This window comes from Motacilla alba, chromosome 2, assembly GCF_015832195.1.
Source record: "Motacilla alba alba isolate MOTALB_02 chromosome 2, Motacilla_alba_V1.0_pri, whole genome shotgun sequence".
Classification (NCBI taxonomy): Eukaryota; Metazoa; Chordata; class Aves; order Passeriformes; family Motacillidae; genus Motacilla; species Motacilla alba.
The window spans coordinates 68496953-68513180 of NC_052017.1; the positions used below are offsets into that span (position 1 = coordinate 68496953).

Below are 16228 nucleotides of genomic sequence, written 5' to 3' on the forward strand. Positions count from 1 at the left end.
TTAAGGTGGTTTTATGGCTTGCACGGTAAGTCTGGATTTAATTTAATCAAATTTAATCATAGGTAATTTTTTGCACATTTGCAATCAAAAAAACAGCAGAATTAGCTGTTTGAAAATTGCTACTGCAAAATGTACTTCTCTTTCTACACGCTTTACTATTGTTCAAATTCAAACAAAAGAGTTAACCTACCTGAAAAAAAAACAAGTTCGTAAAATATGACAGCCATATAGTAACTATAAGCTGTCAAAACTACATCTCTTTGGAGAAATTCTGCCAGTAATTAGCTCAGATCTCTAAAACAGTAACTGATGAAGAAGATACATGAGCAGCAAGCATAAAAGCAGAGCTTGTGCAGAGAATTTTCACTGTGACCTGTTAAAATTGCTGCTGTTTCCCACATTTTCTAATTAAATTTTCTCTTGCTTGAGACAAAAAAACCCCACCCAACTCCCTACAATACCATGCTAGCACCTGCAACAAAGGAATGTTTGAGCCTTTTATCAATTGTGATAACTTTTGCTTTTATAAAACTGAATTAAGGTAACAATTGTTCTGTACAAAAATTGACCGTAAGGACTGCATGAAGAGGAAGCATTCACCCAGGACTAAACTATCTACCACCACTTACTTAATGGCACCCCTTTGTCAGGTCATCTTTCTCTCAGAATACATTTCTCATTTTAAAGTCTCTCTTGTTACCTAGTGCTGAAATATCAGAACACAAGTTTTCAACAAGCAAAATTAAATTAAGTTTAATTTAGCATGGCTATTTATAGAATGCCTAATTTAGCACATCTATTTTTTAATTTTGAATGCTGAGAAGGCCTATAAATGTAAGGAAAAATACAAAGCAATGATAGTACTTATCTTTCTCATTCAGTTTCTGCCTGTAAGGGCAGCACAAAAATGATTCAAGTTTTCAGATAGGAGGATCCACTTGAAAAGCTAGACAGTGAGCAGAGAGCACATCAGCTATTGCTTCACGATGACTACATGGAAGCAGGATCATAATTCTTAACTTGAAATAATGTAACTTGCACCTGCTATGGAGCACACATTTGCAGAGGAACTGCTACTCAGAAGTGACTGGTACGCTCTCAGATATGTACCTGATACATGCAGTATCATTTCTTTATTCTTGCCAGCTTCTTTCCATGGCCCTATTCTTTCTTATGCTCTACAAATTATCATCTTTAAAATCACTAGCTGTAACAGCAGACTATTCTCACCCTGAAAAGAGGTGAGAATATTCTATCACTTGAAGTAGGAGGAGGAGGATAACAATAATAGACACACATCACACGGAGAATTAGAACAGAGCTATTCCAGACATTTCAAGTAATCTGCACAACATTTAGGTAGCAATCATATATTTGAATTTGATTTACTCAAATTCATAGATTTACCAAAAATCCATACTATTTGAAAAAATATATATGAGAGTAAAGTAAAGCAAAAGTGTGAAAAGTGTTACAAAACAGCAATGTGACAACAGCAAAACCAGGTATACCATCCCAATCCCACGTTACCAAGCAAAAACAGTCATGCACTAGCATTTAATTGGAAAAAAGAAAACCATTTCAAAATTAATCATCAATCTAGTCTGCAAACAGAATCACTAATGAAAAATTGTGCTGGCTCTATATAATCTCTTTAAACTCAAATATAACAAAATTCCTCAAAAGTTTGAAGCGAAGGGACACATTTATAACAGACTAGCATCAGTTTTTAGCTTCTCAATTTCCCAGTCTGACTCAGAATTGAATATAGCTCAGGTGATATTTTTTGTTTTACTTCAGGAGAAAATGAATTTAACAGACATAATGGCAGCAGCACAGACTTATTCAGCCTGAATCCAACCTTGGATCACTAACATGCTCATTCGAGAATGAGCCTTAGGGAATGAACTGTAAAAATAGTCTACAGGAATTAAAAAACCAAAACCAAATAAAAAAACTGGCATTGGCCAGATTAGGATAATTTCAGCCAGGTAACTTCAGCCACACCATCCTAGCTTATGTATTAAAAAAGGTAGTAGACAAAAGGCCAACTATAGTCCAAGGTCCCTATCATGCAGGTATTCCCACGGGCCACATAATTGAACAGGAGTGGAAAAGGGAAAAAAGGAACAGGGCTGTAATAGCCAGGAGTGCTTCTTTTGTACAGACTTCTTCCCGAAAATCACAAAAAATGTGTTTGTAGTTGTAATTGCAAAAAAACTGTTGCCATGGCAAACCAGAGAGCCAAATCTAAACCTCAAATTTGCTCATGATATCTGTGTTTTAAAGCCATTACAGCATCTTCTTTACCTGCCAATAGAGATGTCATACTTACATGTTTTTGTATAAGTGAGTGACTGAAGTAGTCATTTCCCTATTTTTTTCCTGTCATTTAAATAAGAAAAAACTGCAACCTTAGGTTCATTGCAAAGAGCACTTCAGAAAAAAAATATACTGAAAGAAAATTAATTTGCTAACTTTCCTAACAACTTCTGTGTGGGACCCAATTTGCTCATGACGGTAAAATATGTCTTAACTACAAACACATAAACAGGCACCCTTTTAGGAATGCTACTTTCTAGGCTGCAATTAGAATTACAGGAAATGAACCAGCTGAACTCCCCAACACTGACAAGTAGGTCAAGTTGAGATAAACCCTGCTCCCCTCAGCTCAGTTTACAGTTCCCTTCAGCTGACGAAACAAACTTCCTGTTGAACATCTCCTCTGCAGAGTCACTGTCAAACTGTCAGCCAAGCTAACAGGCAGAGAGACATGGGGATCTGATAAGGCTATTCTATTTTCCTATAAATTAAATCAAACAAGGATGGGTTCTGCTCTGTTTGAGCTCTTATTTTCTTAGCAAACAGCCTCTAAATCACAAAATACAATAAACATCTAAGGACTGCTTTTTATGCTTTCCATTGCTTATTTATGAAAATATTAATAGTCATTTAAATGTGTAATAGAGTCTGATAGTACACATAAGATCAGACAGAACTTACTGGTTCTAACTAATGAAAAAGCTGCACAATAATCAGTAATTCAGGGTTTCCCTTATCAAGGTAACATATTTGAAACAAACATTGTTAAATGCATATGAGTTTTAAAAAGCATGTATAAAAGGTGTAGAGGAGTATGAATTAACTGGAGAAGCAAGTGTTCTACTGTGATCCTCCTATGAAAAGATATCCTGTACTAATTTTGGGAGACTTAAAAGAAATAATTGCTCACAAGTAGCTCTGTTCTATAACTACAGTGCAACAGACCTGCAGTTTATGAACCATAACCACTGGGGTTAGAAGATGTGTTCTACGATATCTGAAGGGGAATACTGAGAGTCTAAATTTTTGCCCTCAAAAAAACCACATCTTTAGAAAATAAATTAGATTTTAGAAATCTTCCTAAAGAAAGAGAGTTAAAAAATATCTAAACCAAAATGAATCAACTCAGAATATTTAAATCATATTGGAAGACAGACAAAATGTATTCAGTAAGGGTTTTCCCTTAAGTCACTTTTCATCTGTGACAGTTGTATGCTCAGCATCAAATAATAAAAGTTTGCAGAACAATGGCTATGTCCCTAAGAGTTTGTGCTGAAATAATTGTTCAGATTTCAAATAAAAACTACTACTCACTTCAGCTTTGTTGAAATGCATACAAATTCTACTTGCACTTTTTAAAGGAGAAAATAAGACAAAAAAAATTCACCCTTAGGTGTGCAAGGGCAGAAAAGTGCCATCACATCATCTTCCACAATCACTGTCTAGCCAGATTATACTTTTAATTTAATGTTCTTCTGTTAAAAAGCTTGAATTTCATAACTGCATGCTGAAGAATTAATGGGGGGTTTGTTTGCTCGGGGGTTTTTGTTCGGTTGTTGCTGTTGGTTTTTTAAAATCTGCATCTGAGCTGTTTTTCTAGAACAATGCTAATAATGCTTACTCCTAATTCTCAGCATCTTTCATTTGAGAAAACTGTAGTGATCAAATGTTCTGGAAAAACCTTTGACATCTGGTAGTAGGGCTGGATGATGGCACCAAAGAAGTCCTTTTTGTCTTCTTGCTACTGGAGGCAACATCCAACTTAACAACTGATTGTACCTACCACGAGTTCAAGTCTTTAAAAAGTTACACAATTTTTCCAGCCATACTCTTTCAAAAATATCCTGCATAAGCAGGAAGAACAGGCAAATACGTAGTTTTGCATTCAAAACTGAAATTCATATGCAGTAAGAGTGGGTTTATTGACTAGAAAGAAGAAAAAATCCTTCTGCACATGCACTTAGGATGACATTTCAACACAGGAATGTGTACTAAAATGCTACAGAAGGCAGCTGTGATGCATACTGCATCCTCATTAAGAATTTAGGTTCAGAATTTAAAAACTAAATATTATATTGATGTTGCCTTTGAACTTCAGTGTTACAGTTTTGGATTTATAAGAGTGAGGCTTTAAGTCTATAATTTTCTTTTAGAGGAGCATCAAGGCCCTTCTTCCATTTTACCACTTTAATTCACTGTGTAAGCTGAAAGTCTGCTTCCTTTTGAGCACTAAAGGGAGATCACTGAGGGCAAGACAAAGCCAAGTCATTTTGGTCACACAAAAAAAGTGACATTGAGAAACACTTGAGTCATCCCAAGTTTAAGTTCATAATTTAGCTAAAGGACTGCACTAATAAACCCTGATTTTAAGTGAAAACAACTGATAAAGGTAAAAGACGCAAAACAATATTACAGCTTATATTTTTTTTTCAATTGAGACTATAGTAGTTAATAAAATAAATGAAGTTGCTTTCCCTACCATTATTTTATTAATACTTCTCACGTTACTACTTGCTTGTTGACCTCCTCATTTATCAGAAAATCAGTTTCCAAAGGCAAAATGCTACTAAGAGGTGGAACAAAAGAAAATTACTCAGTTATGCTCAGCTTTTCTAAAACCCCAAAACATTTGCAGTTTGCCTTATCTTTTTCAAATCCTACTAGTATTTGCTGATCCAAAAAAATAATCTTACAAGGTAATACTATTAGCACTACTTTTTCTCCACAGTAGCAACTTCTTGAAAACAGAACTCTCAGTCTTTTGTAATATGTGATATTCCATATGCAAAGCAGATTTGGTTGTGAAAAACAAGCTCCATTTGAATACTTATTTGGGATTATGCTTGAGACAATTTAAGAAAAAAACCCCAGAACTTCAGTATTTTCAAGATGGGTAAGAATTACAAGGAAAGCCTATTATTTTTTCCTAGCATTTAATGAAAACTCAGCTTAAAATTAGGTGAAACAATGCCAAGCAATGGTTCTTCTTAGAGTCTTTTCCTATGAGTACTACCACATTCTTCAGATTTTCTGCTAAATTCTTGAATATTTTTGTTACTGAACCTTGTTAGATTTTTGGCCAAAGGGGTCAATGGCCAGGATAGATAATCAGCATAGTGGTAAATGACAAACCTCTTGGGGATGGTTTCCTGGACACTGTTGCTGTCTTACCCAGACCACAGCCTGACTAGACAGGACTACAGTGGCCCACAATGAGGTTTGACCTGCGAGACATTTGATGCTTTAAGAGTGTGTCTGTGTGTGTCTATATACAGTAAACATATGCACATATAAATGGCAACTATGACAACCTCACTAGTGTGCTGCCTTCACTCGATGGCAAGCAGAACAGAAAGGCTTTGATTTCCCAAAGGAACAAGTGTCTGGATATTCATATAAATATTACCATTTGACTATCGAATAAGACATCATAAAATCAAATCTTTTCTGTTGCTACAGTTTGCAAGCCATCTTAATATTAACTCCAGTTATAAACTTCTCTTTCTTGCATTTGTGGTCTAAGCAAATTGATCAAATGCCTTCAATTCCTGTAAGATAAAGTTGGTGACATCTTTTGCAAATAAACCATATCAATCAGCTAACCAGTTCTAGCTTGTGACCAACACAGCACAGACTTTGGGCTCATTATACAGTTTTAGTACAGACCGTGATGAGAAACAGTATTTTTAGTATTAAATTCAACCACATATGCACATAGGTATTTTCTTTTATACTGTAGTTAGTAAGTGCAAAGCATCTTTACCTGACAGAGCATCTTGTGCTTCAAAAAATGTGCTGAGACCTCCTTTCACATAAGCTAGACTCCCTTCATTTTTCTTATTGGCTTGTTTCTTCAAATTCACAACAGCTGTTTTGAGCTGATCAAAACTGAAAACAAACAAGAAAACCTCAATGACATTTAAACAATAAGGTCAGCTAATAAATAAACAGAACAAACTACTTGGAAAATAAAGCCACTTCCTTTCAGAACAACTAGTAGGGGCAAAGGAATTGCTAATGAGTGTGCATTTCAATAATGAGAGTTGATTCTTAGTCCAAAGATCTCAGTATTTTTGTTTCAACCCTAAATAGGAGGGCTCCTATCACTTGTGATGGTAAAGATTTCTTCATAATACAACCTGGTCAAGATGTTTCTTCTAACTATCTGTACTATATTAAATAGGTGTCAGTAGAATTCACTAAACAAAGTACACAGTAGATTAACAACTGAGATGTTACAAGTCTCTTTAATAATGACACTTGTTAAATTCTGCAGCTTTACTCACAATCCTTTCTCGCTTTTGTTTCTGAATTCATTCAATATTTTTATGTTGGTTTGGACATACAATTCAGAATTGAATACAATATTAGTGCAAAAAAAAAGTTAAACAGATAACAGATTCCTGCTTTATTAAGGTATGGTTTTTATATGCTATCTGCTGAAATATTTTTGAAAGGCACTTCATAGGGCAATATTAATTGCCAACTCATCATTGTTGTTGGTATGGTAACTTTGTTTTTTATCTGATTTTCCTAATATTTCTTAATTTTTGCCAGTTTACATTTGATTTCACATCTTTAATTTTGCAAGCACCTGCAATTGTATATAATTTTTTTGGGCTGCTGATGATTATTATGACCTCAGTAGTTATATTACTTGATTAACTATAAAAACACCACAATGAACAAGCTCAGAAATACCAATACAACACATGATTTTCATCCTTAAAGTTGTTCTTCCTAGCTGCCAGCCAAAGCTATCTCCCTAATACAAAAAAAAAAAAAAACAGGAAACAAAAAACTGCACTACACCTCTGTGAGGAGAGGGATCAAGGAAGTAGAAAACTAAGACATAAGACAATTCCATCAATAGTCTGCCCATTTTAAAAAGAGCTGGTACAAGAAGACACATTAGGAGAACAAACCAAATTTTAGCCCAGGCAATGAGAAGGCTATCACCACCTGCTGGGAGATAAAGCACACTGGTGCACTTAAAAGCATTTTTCTTTTTATACTGATGATGTCACAAAATTTTGCCTAATTTTCTGTTTCCATCTGCTGGACAGAAATAACATTACTCATTACCTGGATTGGTCCACTTGGGCATACATGAAGAACTCACCAACAGCATTTTCAAAATAATGAAAATCTGTACAGTTCTCCTTTTAAGCACTGTTTCATATGATCACTGTTTCATGCGACCTGATGATCTCACAGCAGGTCAAAATAGTTTATTTTTATTTAACAGGATATTGCAAGGATTAAAATAATTAATAAAAAGGATGTTATACTGATTTCTTAAAAAGAATACCTTTCAAGGAAAAAACAGACATAAGCTAACCAAAATGTCAGTGCACCACACATTTGCCATTTCCAATAGCTAAGGTTATGTAGAGGACAAGAACTAAACCACTGCTGTGTTTCCCGAAAAACAGCACAAATTATATGGGATTGTATTTATACAATTCCAGAATATTTTTAAAACTACACATGTTGAATTGGGAAAAAAAGAAAAGCAACCAAAACAGTTTTGCTGCTTCTTTATTTAAAGAGATACTTATAGTTAGATTCAAAACATAATTGGATTTACCCTACCCTTTGAGCATTTATTCCTGTTGAGTTTTACACTGCTCCTGGACCTTCTAAGATTTGGATTTTATAAACCAATATAAATGGAGTTAATATGCAAAAAACTCTAGATTTCATTTAAAAGTACAAATTAACACTTTTTATGCCATTGGATGGAGGAGATAATTACCTGAAACTGTTGACATGCAAAGACACAAATCGATGGAAGTTTTTCAGCAGAAGGATGAAATACTTAAGCTGATACTAGACAAAGTTTTAAAGATGTTTTTTCTTTTCTAAAAGCATCTAACTCATTCAAGCTGTATACCCACCGATATTTATCCTCTCCTGAGCTTGTGGCTCAGCTCTCACATCTTTCTTACAGCAGTGGCCATAGGTGGGCAGAGCCCTTCAACTGCGGCTTTAACAATGCCAAGCAGAATAATCTCCATATCTTACCTAAGACATTGGTGCTGATACACCCCGGAACATGATTTACACTAGACAGTTAACTTTTACAAACACTGGATTGTCTTCTGTACGACTGCTTTCCAATCCCAGGTGTGTTATCTCCTGCTTGCCTTCCCCACATCCCTTTGAGTCTGGAACTCAACTATTCCACAATTGCTACAGCCACAGCTGCCACAGGTTATCACATCCCCTGCCTTGCCTGCAAGAATCAGACTCAGAAGAGTAGCACCCCTGAAGGCCCACACTGCAGCTATGTTAGAAGTCATTCCCAGAACTCCTCACAAGCCTCCTGGGATTGCTGCCTCTCCTGTAAATATGAAGGATGTTAAAATCTTGTACAAATACCAGGGTCTGCTCTCTGGAAATTTCCCCAAGTTGCTTAAAGAAGATTTTGTTCACTTCCTCATGGCACTGCAATGTCACCCATTCCAGACTACTGAACAAGATCTCAACTATCCTGCTCCATAACAGAGCCCATATATTTATTCCAGCTGTTCTTCACATGAAGGTCAAGTCTCCGTCCTCTTTCTTAGGTATCTTCTTCAGGTGGCCTCTTGCTATCCACCCCAAAATACTAGGTATATGAGCTATGCCACTTTATTCCAGTAGTATGTTTTTCTAATTCCACATGAAGTTTTGTCTCTTACTTGTTTCTCAGACAGCACATGAGTATGTAAAGGCACTTAAGGTTAGACACTTCCAGCTAGTTTTGTAATTACCTACAGCATTATTAATCACTCAACCCACAGATCCTACTCTGTCCCGTCATTAAACTGCAGGCTGTTATCACCATCCCCTGATACGCTGAATTTGAAGTTTTTGACACCACAGTGCAAACCTGTTGGCAAAGACGCTCCCACACTCCCACCCCACTTTTTCAAATTAATTGCATTTTTCACTAGCAGTCTTTTTTCTTTAGTCATGGACCCAGCTACAGAAGCAAAAAGTGCTGCTTTTGAAACCAGGGGTATAGCCATCTGTGAATCTACAGGATGCATCCCTACTACCTGAAGCTTTTCCCTTCACATATAAATCAAAGGGAATACCTAAGCTCCCACATTCTTCACTGTTGTCCCCAGTCTGCAATCACTTGTGATCTGTTCTGCATCTCTCCGGGCAGTGTCACTGGTGCCCACATGGATGAGCAACAAAGTGGAAACAGTCAAAGGGCCAAACATAGAGAAAATTTTTTACAAAGACCTATATCAAAAAGCTGTTTACTCTTTATGACTTTATTATGCCCTGATTTTTCAAAAAAACTAGATGATCCCCAAGTTATCAGATTCTGACAGACAGAAATAATGTGGAATAACTCCTCTTAGTTACTTGATTTCAAAAGATGCTGTCACTATATGTGTATTAGGTAATCATGTCCTCTTGCTGTTCTGGCCCTTAAAGTACCACCATTTTGAGAGGAAATTTAAGTAATTCCCAAGCAGAGCAATGGAAAGTTTCTGGAGCTTTAAAAACCAAATATCTTCCTACACCCAAAACCAAGAAGCAACCCATGTTGCCTTCTACTAGTAGGAAACAAAACTAAAACAATTTGTAAAGTCATATTTCCCTTTTAAATACCAATCGGAGTATCTCGCTGAAAACAAGAACAGAAGCTCATCTTCTCTATTAAAAATGGTTTCCAGTATAATGTGAACATATAGGAGATAAAAGTTGTGTAATTCAGTTATACATGCAAAAATATCTTTATATAATACATTTATGAAAGTACATACTATGAACTGTATTTCTAAAGAAAGATCCTAATTGTCAAGATTTTAAGGGATTAACCTCGAAGACCCTACTTTAGCATTTTCCAAAAGTGTTAACTACAATCTAATTGATACTAACAATTTTAGTAATTTGTTCAGTGCCCATAACCTGTGTCTCTGTTCATGACTTAACACCTGGAGTTTCCACTCAACTAACTTCATGCTAACTTCTTGATTCCTGAAGTTTGAAGAAAGACAGCTTCTATCTGATATTGGAGGTTGGGGATAAAAAAAAAAAACCAAACCATTATAAATTAGGTCTAGTTAAAAACAAGGTCTTTCTCAGAAGCAGATTAAGCAAACTGGTTGATTAAAGTTTCAGGCCAAGCAGACACACCAGAAACAACTGTGACTATTTGATGTAAATGCAAACCACCATTGACACATCTACTGCATAGTGAAATACCATCAGTGACTTGCATTTAAAACAATTACTTATATGACAGCAACAAACCTTGTTGTTGAATGATTCTCAATCAGGTACCAGGCAGCAGAAAAGTTTTCGCTGGTGAAATCAGCGCTCATCCCAGGAAACAGTGACTCTAAATCTTTTTGAGGAAATCTGCCCCTGAAAAATGAATATTCATTTTTTTCAGGGAAACATAGCCTTGTAAACAGTTTACAATTAAAACATTCACAAAAAAACCCAAACTAACAACAAACACCAAATAATTTTCCAGTAAGATGGGAACGTTAACCTGTAACTCACCTTGAAATTAAATCTGCTACTACAGACACATGTAACATGACTGGGAGAGACCGAAATCTATTCTTAGCAAAACTAATTTTACCATTTTGATTTCACTATTACACATAAGAGAGAAATTTTGTCTGTATAAAATGCTTCTATTTAACTTTAAAATGGCAGGACATCAGAAGTTTGGCAGCTTATAAATGATCTCACACAATTATTGTCTATTGATTCCTGAGCAGCAGAAGTCACAGAAACATGAAAGGGAGACACACAGAATATATTTCCATTATGTACAAACACTGGAAGAAGCATAATACTGAGTTAAAGTAATTCTTTTGCAAAACAGAACACACTGATCTTTCTGTGTGTGGTGACACTGATTTGTCACCATACACAAAACAAAGGAAAAACAGACTTATCCGAAGAGGCAGCCAGCAGGTTCTGTAAGTTTTTATTCAGTCTTACAAATGCATGAAGAAACCATGTGAGCCAATTCCTTGTGAAAACAGTTTTTCTATAACAGCATTTTTAAAACTGTAAGTAGTTTCTAAGACACTCATCCAGAAAATTTATTCCATTTACTTTAAGTCTCCGTAATAAAAATATTTAAAGCACTTTTTGATGAAAAGACGACAACCTTCATCCCTCAGTTTGGACACACACTCAACACTTGGCAATATTCATTCCACCATGCACTCAATATATCACCAGGTGCACTCCCTCCTCAGGTCTTCACCACCAGCTGCATCCCATCTTCAGAGACTAATGGTGGCAAACAAATTCACTTGTGGTCAGCCCTAAATGGGTCAGTCAGTTGGACTAGATGGACTTGTGTCCTTTTTGAGTGAAATAGTCTCATCTATTCCAAAAATTTACTATTTCATTTTTGGATCACAACATCCAACTCAAAAGACAACGAAGTCCCTCTGATGCTCTCAAGTTAGGGTGAGCTTTGCTATACAAAATAAACTGCAAGCAAATGAAAATTTGCCATTCTTGGCATTTGAGAGCAAACTTGGATGGGAGTAGCAATCCAGAGTCAGTTATAAGAATCAAATTTAACACACAGGGAAAGCCATTTAAATGGACACAAAAGCAGTGATTAGTTAGTTTTAGTTTTTCTGTAATCTAAACATGTTTCAAGATAGTTAAAGCTGTTTTTATTACAAAAAGCAAACAACAGATTAAGTGAAAGAAATCTAAAGGCAGGCACATTAAAAAGTACAATTATATAGAGAGGAGTTGTTTCCTGGAAGTTTCTTTTCATATCCAAATGGCCATTAGCACAAGCAGGTACAAAGGACCTACGTACATAATGACATGGTACAGAAGTCTTTCATCAGTAGCACCTGATTACAGCAGGGACATGAAACAATAGTTTTAAAAACCAGAAAAAAACCAAATGAGATTCAAGGAAAAGTGATGACAGATATGAAAGGTAGAGATACAGGGAAAATAATGTGAGATACAACTGCAGCAAGAAAAAATGAGGCCTGTATTCATTGAAAAAGTCATGATGTTAAAATAAAACTTTAAGACATAAGTAGTGAGATTCAGGACTTTCAATGACCTTAAATTTAATGAATGACAGTAAGCAAAAAATGCTGATGGATGTAAGAAGAAAGTTTCAATTAATTCTTCATTTAAAGTCAATTTTAGATACTTTATTTTACCCTCCAATTAGTCAAAGATGCCCAGTAGGAACATGAACTTGAAGGATAGTACTTCACATGCGATACACAGTACAACTGTACAAAAAAGCATTTATATTCCATCCACACTTGGTGATATCTTTGTGGACAGCTGCATTTTTAATGCTAAAAAACAAAAACAAGAAAACAAATTTGAGTTTTCGGGGGAGACTTGGATGTTCTGTGCAAGCACTATTTAAGTGAATGCAATCAATGCAGAAGAGGAATTTTGCTCATATTTTCAGAATTTCAAGGTATATTCTCCAAAACCAAAAGAGACAGATATAACACAAAAAGCACACACACTCAAATATACTAGTACCAAATGCTACTCCTAACTGCAAGTTTATTAGGGATATGCGTGACAATTTAAGCTTATGGATGAGCTATACAATTCCGAGGGGGAAAAATTGTATTTTTTAATACATACATACATATAGACACAGACACACACACACATATATATATAAATATATATACACACACACATATATATATGTTTACACCAAGGTAGACTCGTAATCAATTACTGTAAACAAATCTTGTCTACAGACAGAGGGACACAAAAGAAGGAATTTTTTTCAGTTTGATGTTTGACTGCCTTGAAAAGTTATTAGGAGTTTTTTTTCCAGCAGATGTACTTGTGTAGAATCATAAATTAAAAATGCTTTTATCTGTGCAGATGTATTTTCGACATAGTCACAACAGACTAGAAACATGAATGTGAATGTGTGAGGTATGTTAACAATATGTTATACTGTATGGTTTAGTACCCTTATTTTTATCATACATTTTACCAGTAGTTTTCCCACTAACAGATATTCTACAGCTTGCTACATACAGACTTGCTACAGCTGTCTTCAAAACAAAGCACACACTAAAATGCTCAAACTGAAAGCAACTGTATTTCTAGAATGTCTGGCCAGATGCATCCAAAAAGAGACTGACTCCACATACACACAAGTTTGTTTCATTAACTTCCATTAGTAAATTAAATAAGTCAGTTTTTGGAAGTTTTTCTCATGAAAACTTGCTTACCGTTTACTTATAAACAAGCCCATTTGTGACTTGAGAAAGTATTTCTGGTTTATTCTTTTCAACATTACAGGGTGAAGATGAACCAGTAGCAAAAGCTTAGATCATGATGGCATGCAATTAAACTGTAAATCATTTCTCTGTTGATTTTCTCATTATACAAGAATCATTTAATGAAGAATACTTAATTATTTAAAAACAATCACTGTAAAAGAAACTGGGAACCACAAATTGAATCCAGAAAAACCTCAGAAAAAGAAGAGTGACGTTTACCACCCTTGACAATCCAAAGTATTACACTACAATTTCAACAAACATACACATACTGGATTTGTATACTAGTACTTTCTGCTAGGCCCACTATTTTACCTAGAATAGAACTAGATCTGGTACTAGACCTATAGTTATCATTTTAGAATAGTCTTATTTATGCTTCAGCAACAATTTTAAACACAAAAGAAATTGAGATTTCACACAGTGGTTACATTAATGAGAAATATAATAAAACCACATTTGGTTACAAGCCACAATACACTTTTACTTCCCTCAAACACATGTTGAGTATAGTTAATAGAGTCATTCAACATTAGATGTAGCAGTCCTTGCTTCCATGTAAAGGTCATGCACATTTATTTTGGATTCAAAAGAGATGTTCACTTGTACCCCAAGTGCCCATCAATAGAAGTTCCTCCATGCACTACTCCAAACTTCAAGTTCTGTATAGACTAATAGCAATAAACCTAATTTAACAGTACAGGATACATGGGCTCTTACAAATTCTACTAGAGAACTTGTATTTACATACACAGCATTTATATTCTCCAGAGATTAGCTGGAAATCTCTATGGGTAATCACATCCTCCAAGCAGTCACAATCAAGTAAGAGCAACAGGATGCAACAGATACCAATTAACAAAGCCTGACAATGAACACAGTTTAGTGAGTAGTATTTTTTCTGTAAAATTTGTTTTGCTCCCAGAACTTCAGAATCTTATAGTAATAATTTCAGCATATATGACAATATTTGCAGATTAAAGGTATGTTCCAAAGCAAGATACAGACACCAAAAGGTAATTTGAAGCTCAGTTCCACAGGAGTTTACAAAAGGTCAAAAGGAGCAACTTTAAATAAACACAGATTCTGAATAGCAACTAGCATAAACAAGCTCCAGCTAGAGCTGCTGTACACTCTCCCCTCTGTCTGGTACCAGTCAGACTCCTTGAAGCTGGCTTTTTACCAGCTGTACTGTGTTAATAATGCATGCAAAAAGATCAGTCTAAGGGACACTGGTGTAGACTAAACACGACAAATCAGAAGGTGTTAACAAAGGTCTCTCCAATAGCAACAAGGCAAGGGTGTACTCTGGAAATTCCTTCCTAATAGCATTGGGTTCATTAGAAATATGAAAACAAAGTGGCAACTGTATTTTAGAACTGGCAGAATGTGGTAAGAGAAATCTAGTAAGAGATTATAGGCTGGTAGCTGCAGCTGATTCCTCAACCTTACAAGCAGTAAGTGCTGCCTTATTTTTTAATATCATAAAGGTAGGACTATACTGCAGCTTTGCAACTCTCTTCTGCAGCTTTCAGAATTTTTTTTGCATGCATCTCTGTCATCAAGTTTCCACACGCCCATCACATTCAATGATGAAATTTACTGCATTTCCATACAAGCCCTCTAAAAATAAACACCTCAGCCTCCAAAAAGTCTTTTGCTATCTCGTGGTAGCAAGCTGACGTTTACCATTAGGTGGCAGTGTAAGATCATCTGTTTCCTTCTGAATGAACTGTTTTGGAAGCTGGCGTGGGAAGAGGGAAGCATCTGTATTGAGTGGGTGGATATAGAAGTATGTGGAATGTACTTAGCATGTCAGCCTTTGCTTTCATGTACGAGATGGATCCACCAGAGTGACCTCTGCTACATGCAAAACAACAAACACTATTCAAAAATTTTCTAACCACCACTAGGTCTGACTGATGTTACTGTTTTGCAGAGAATTAATTTTCTTAGCCTGACAGTGTAGTTAGAGGAGTCAGGGAACCCTTGGTTAAACAAGGACTTGTCAGGCAGGAGGAGGAAGGATGTGGTACATCAGAACAAGCAATTCATTCACAAATATCACGTAGATCTAAATTTTCCATCAACATATTTAACCGGTGTCTACGAGACATAATCTCTCCCAGAACTATACAAAATCCTGAATGATCTTGTGTTACCAACCTGTTTTAGTAACAGCTCTAAACTGCTAAAACAAATCAAAGTACTGCCACATTGCACCTAAGGTCAGAATTTTCACACCAAGTTCCCCATTTCTCATACTGAGACAACTACTCTGCACACTTGTTTTTCTTCCCACAACCTGTTTAAGACTTCTCCTGGAGAAGCTGGCAACCCAATGCTTGGACAGGTGTACTCTTTGCTGGATAGAAAACTGAATGGCCATGCCTAGAGAGTGGTGGTGAATGGAGTTACCTCCAGCTGCTGGATGGTCACTAATCTTTATCAATTATCTGGACAATGAGATCAAGTGTACTCTAAGTAAGTTTGCAGATGACAACAAGCTGGGTAGGAGTATTGATCTGCTGGAGAGTAAGGAGACTCTGCAGAAGGATCTGGACAGGCTGGATTGATGGGCTGAAGCCAGCTGTATGAGGTTCCACAAGGCTAAATCGTGCTTATGT

At 35.9% G+C, this 16228-nt stretch overlaps 1 protein-coding gene across 1 annotated transcript in view; it reads right to left on the bottom strand.

Moving 5' to 3' along the window:
- EXOC2 (exocyst complex component 2) overlaps window positions 1-16228 on the bottom strand; it is a 127652-nt gene that overhangs the window by 86564 nt on the left and 24860 nt on the right. Inside the window, exons 5-6 of the mRNA XM_038161872.1 lie at window positions 10582-10695; window positions 6086-6210 (exon numbers count right to left, since the gene is read on the bottom strand). Coding sequence (XP_038017800.1) covers window positions 6086-6210; window positions 10582-10695 — 239 coding nt within the window. The remainder of the gene's footprint in view (window positions 1-6085; window positions 6211-10581; window positions 10696-16228) is intronic.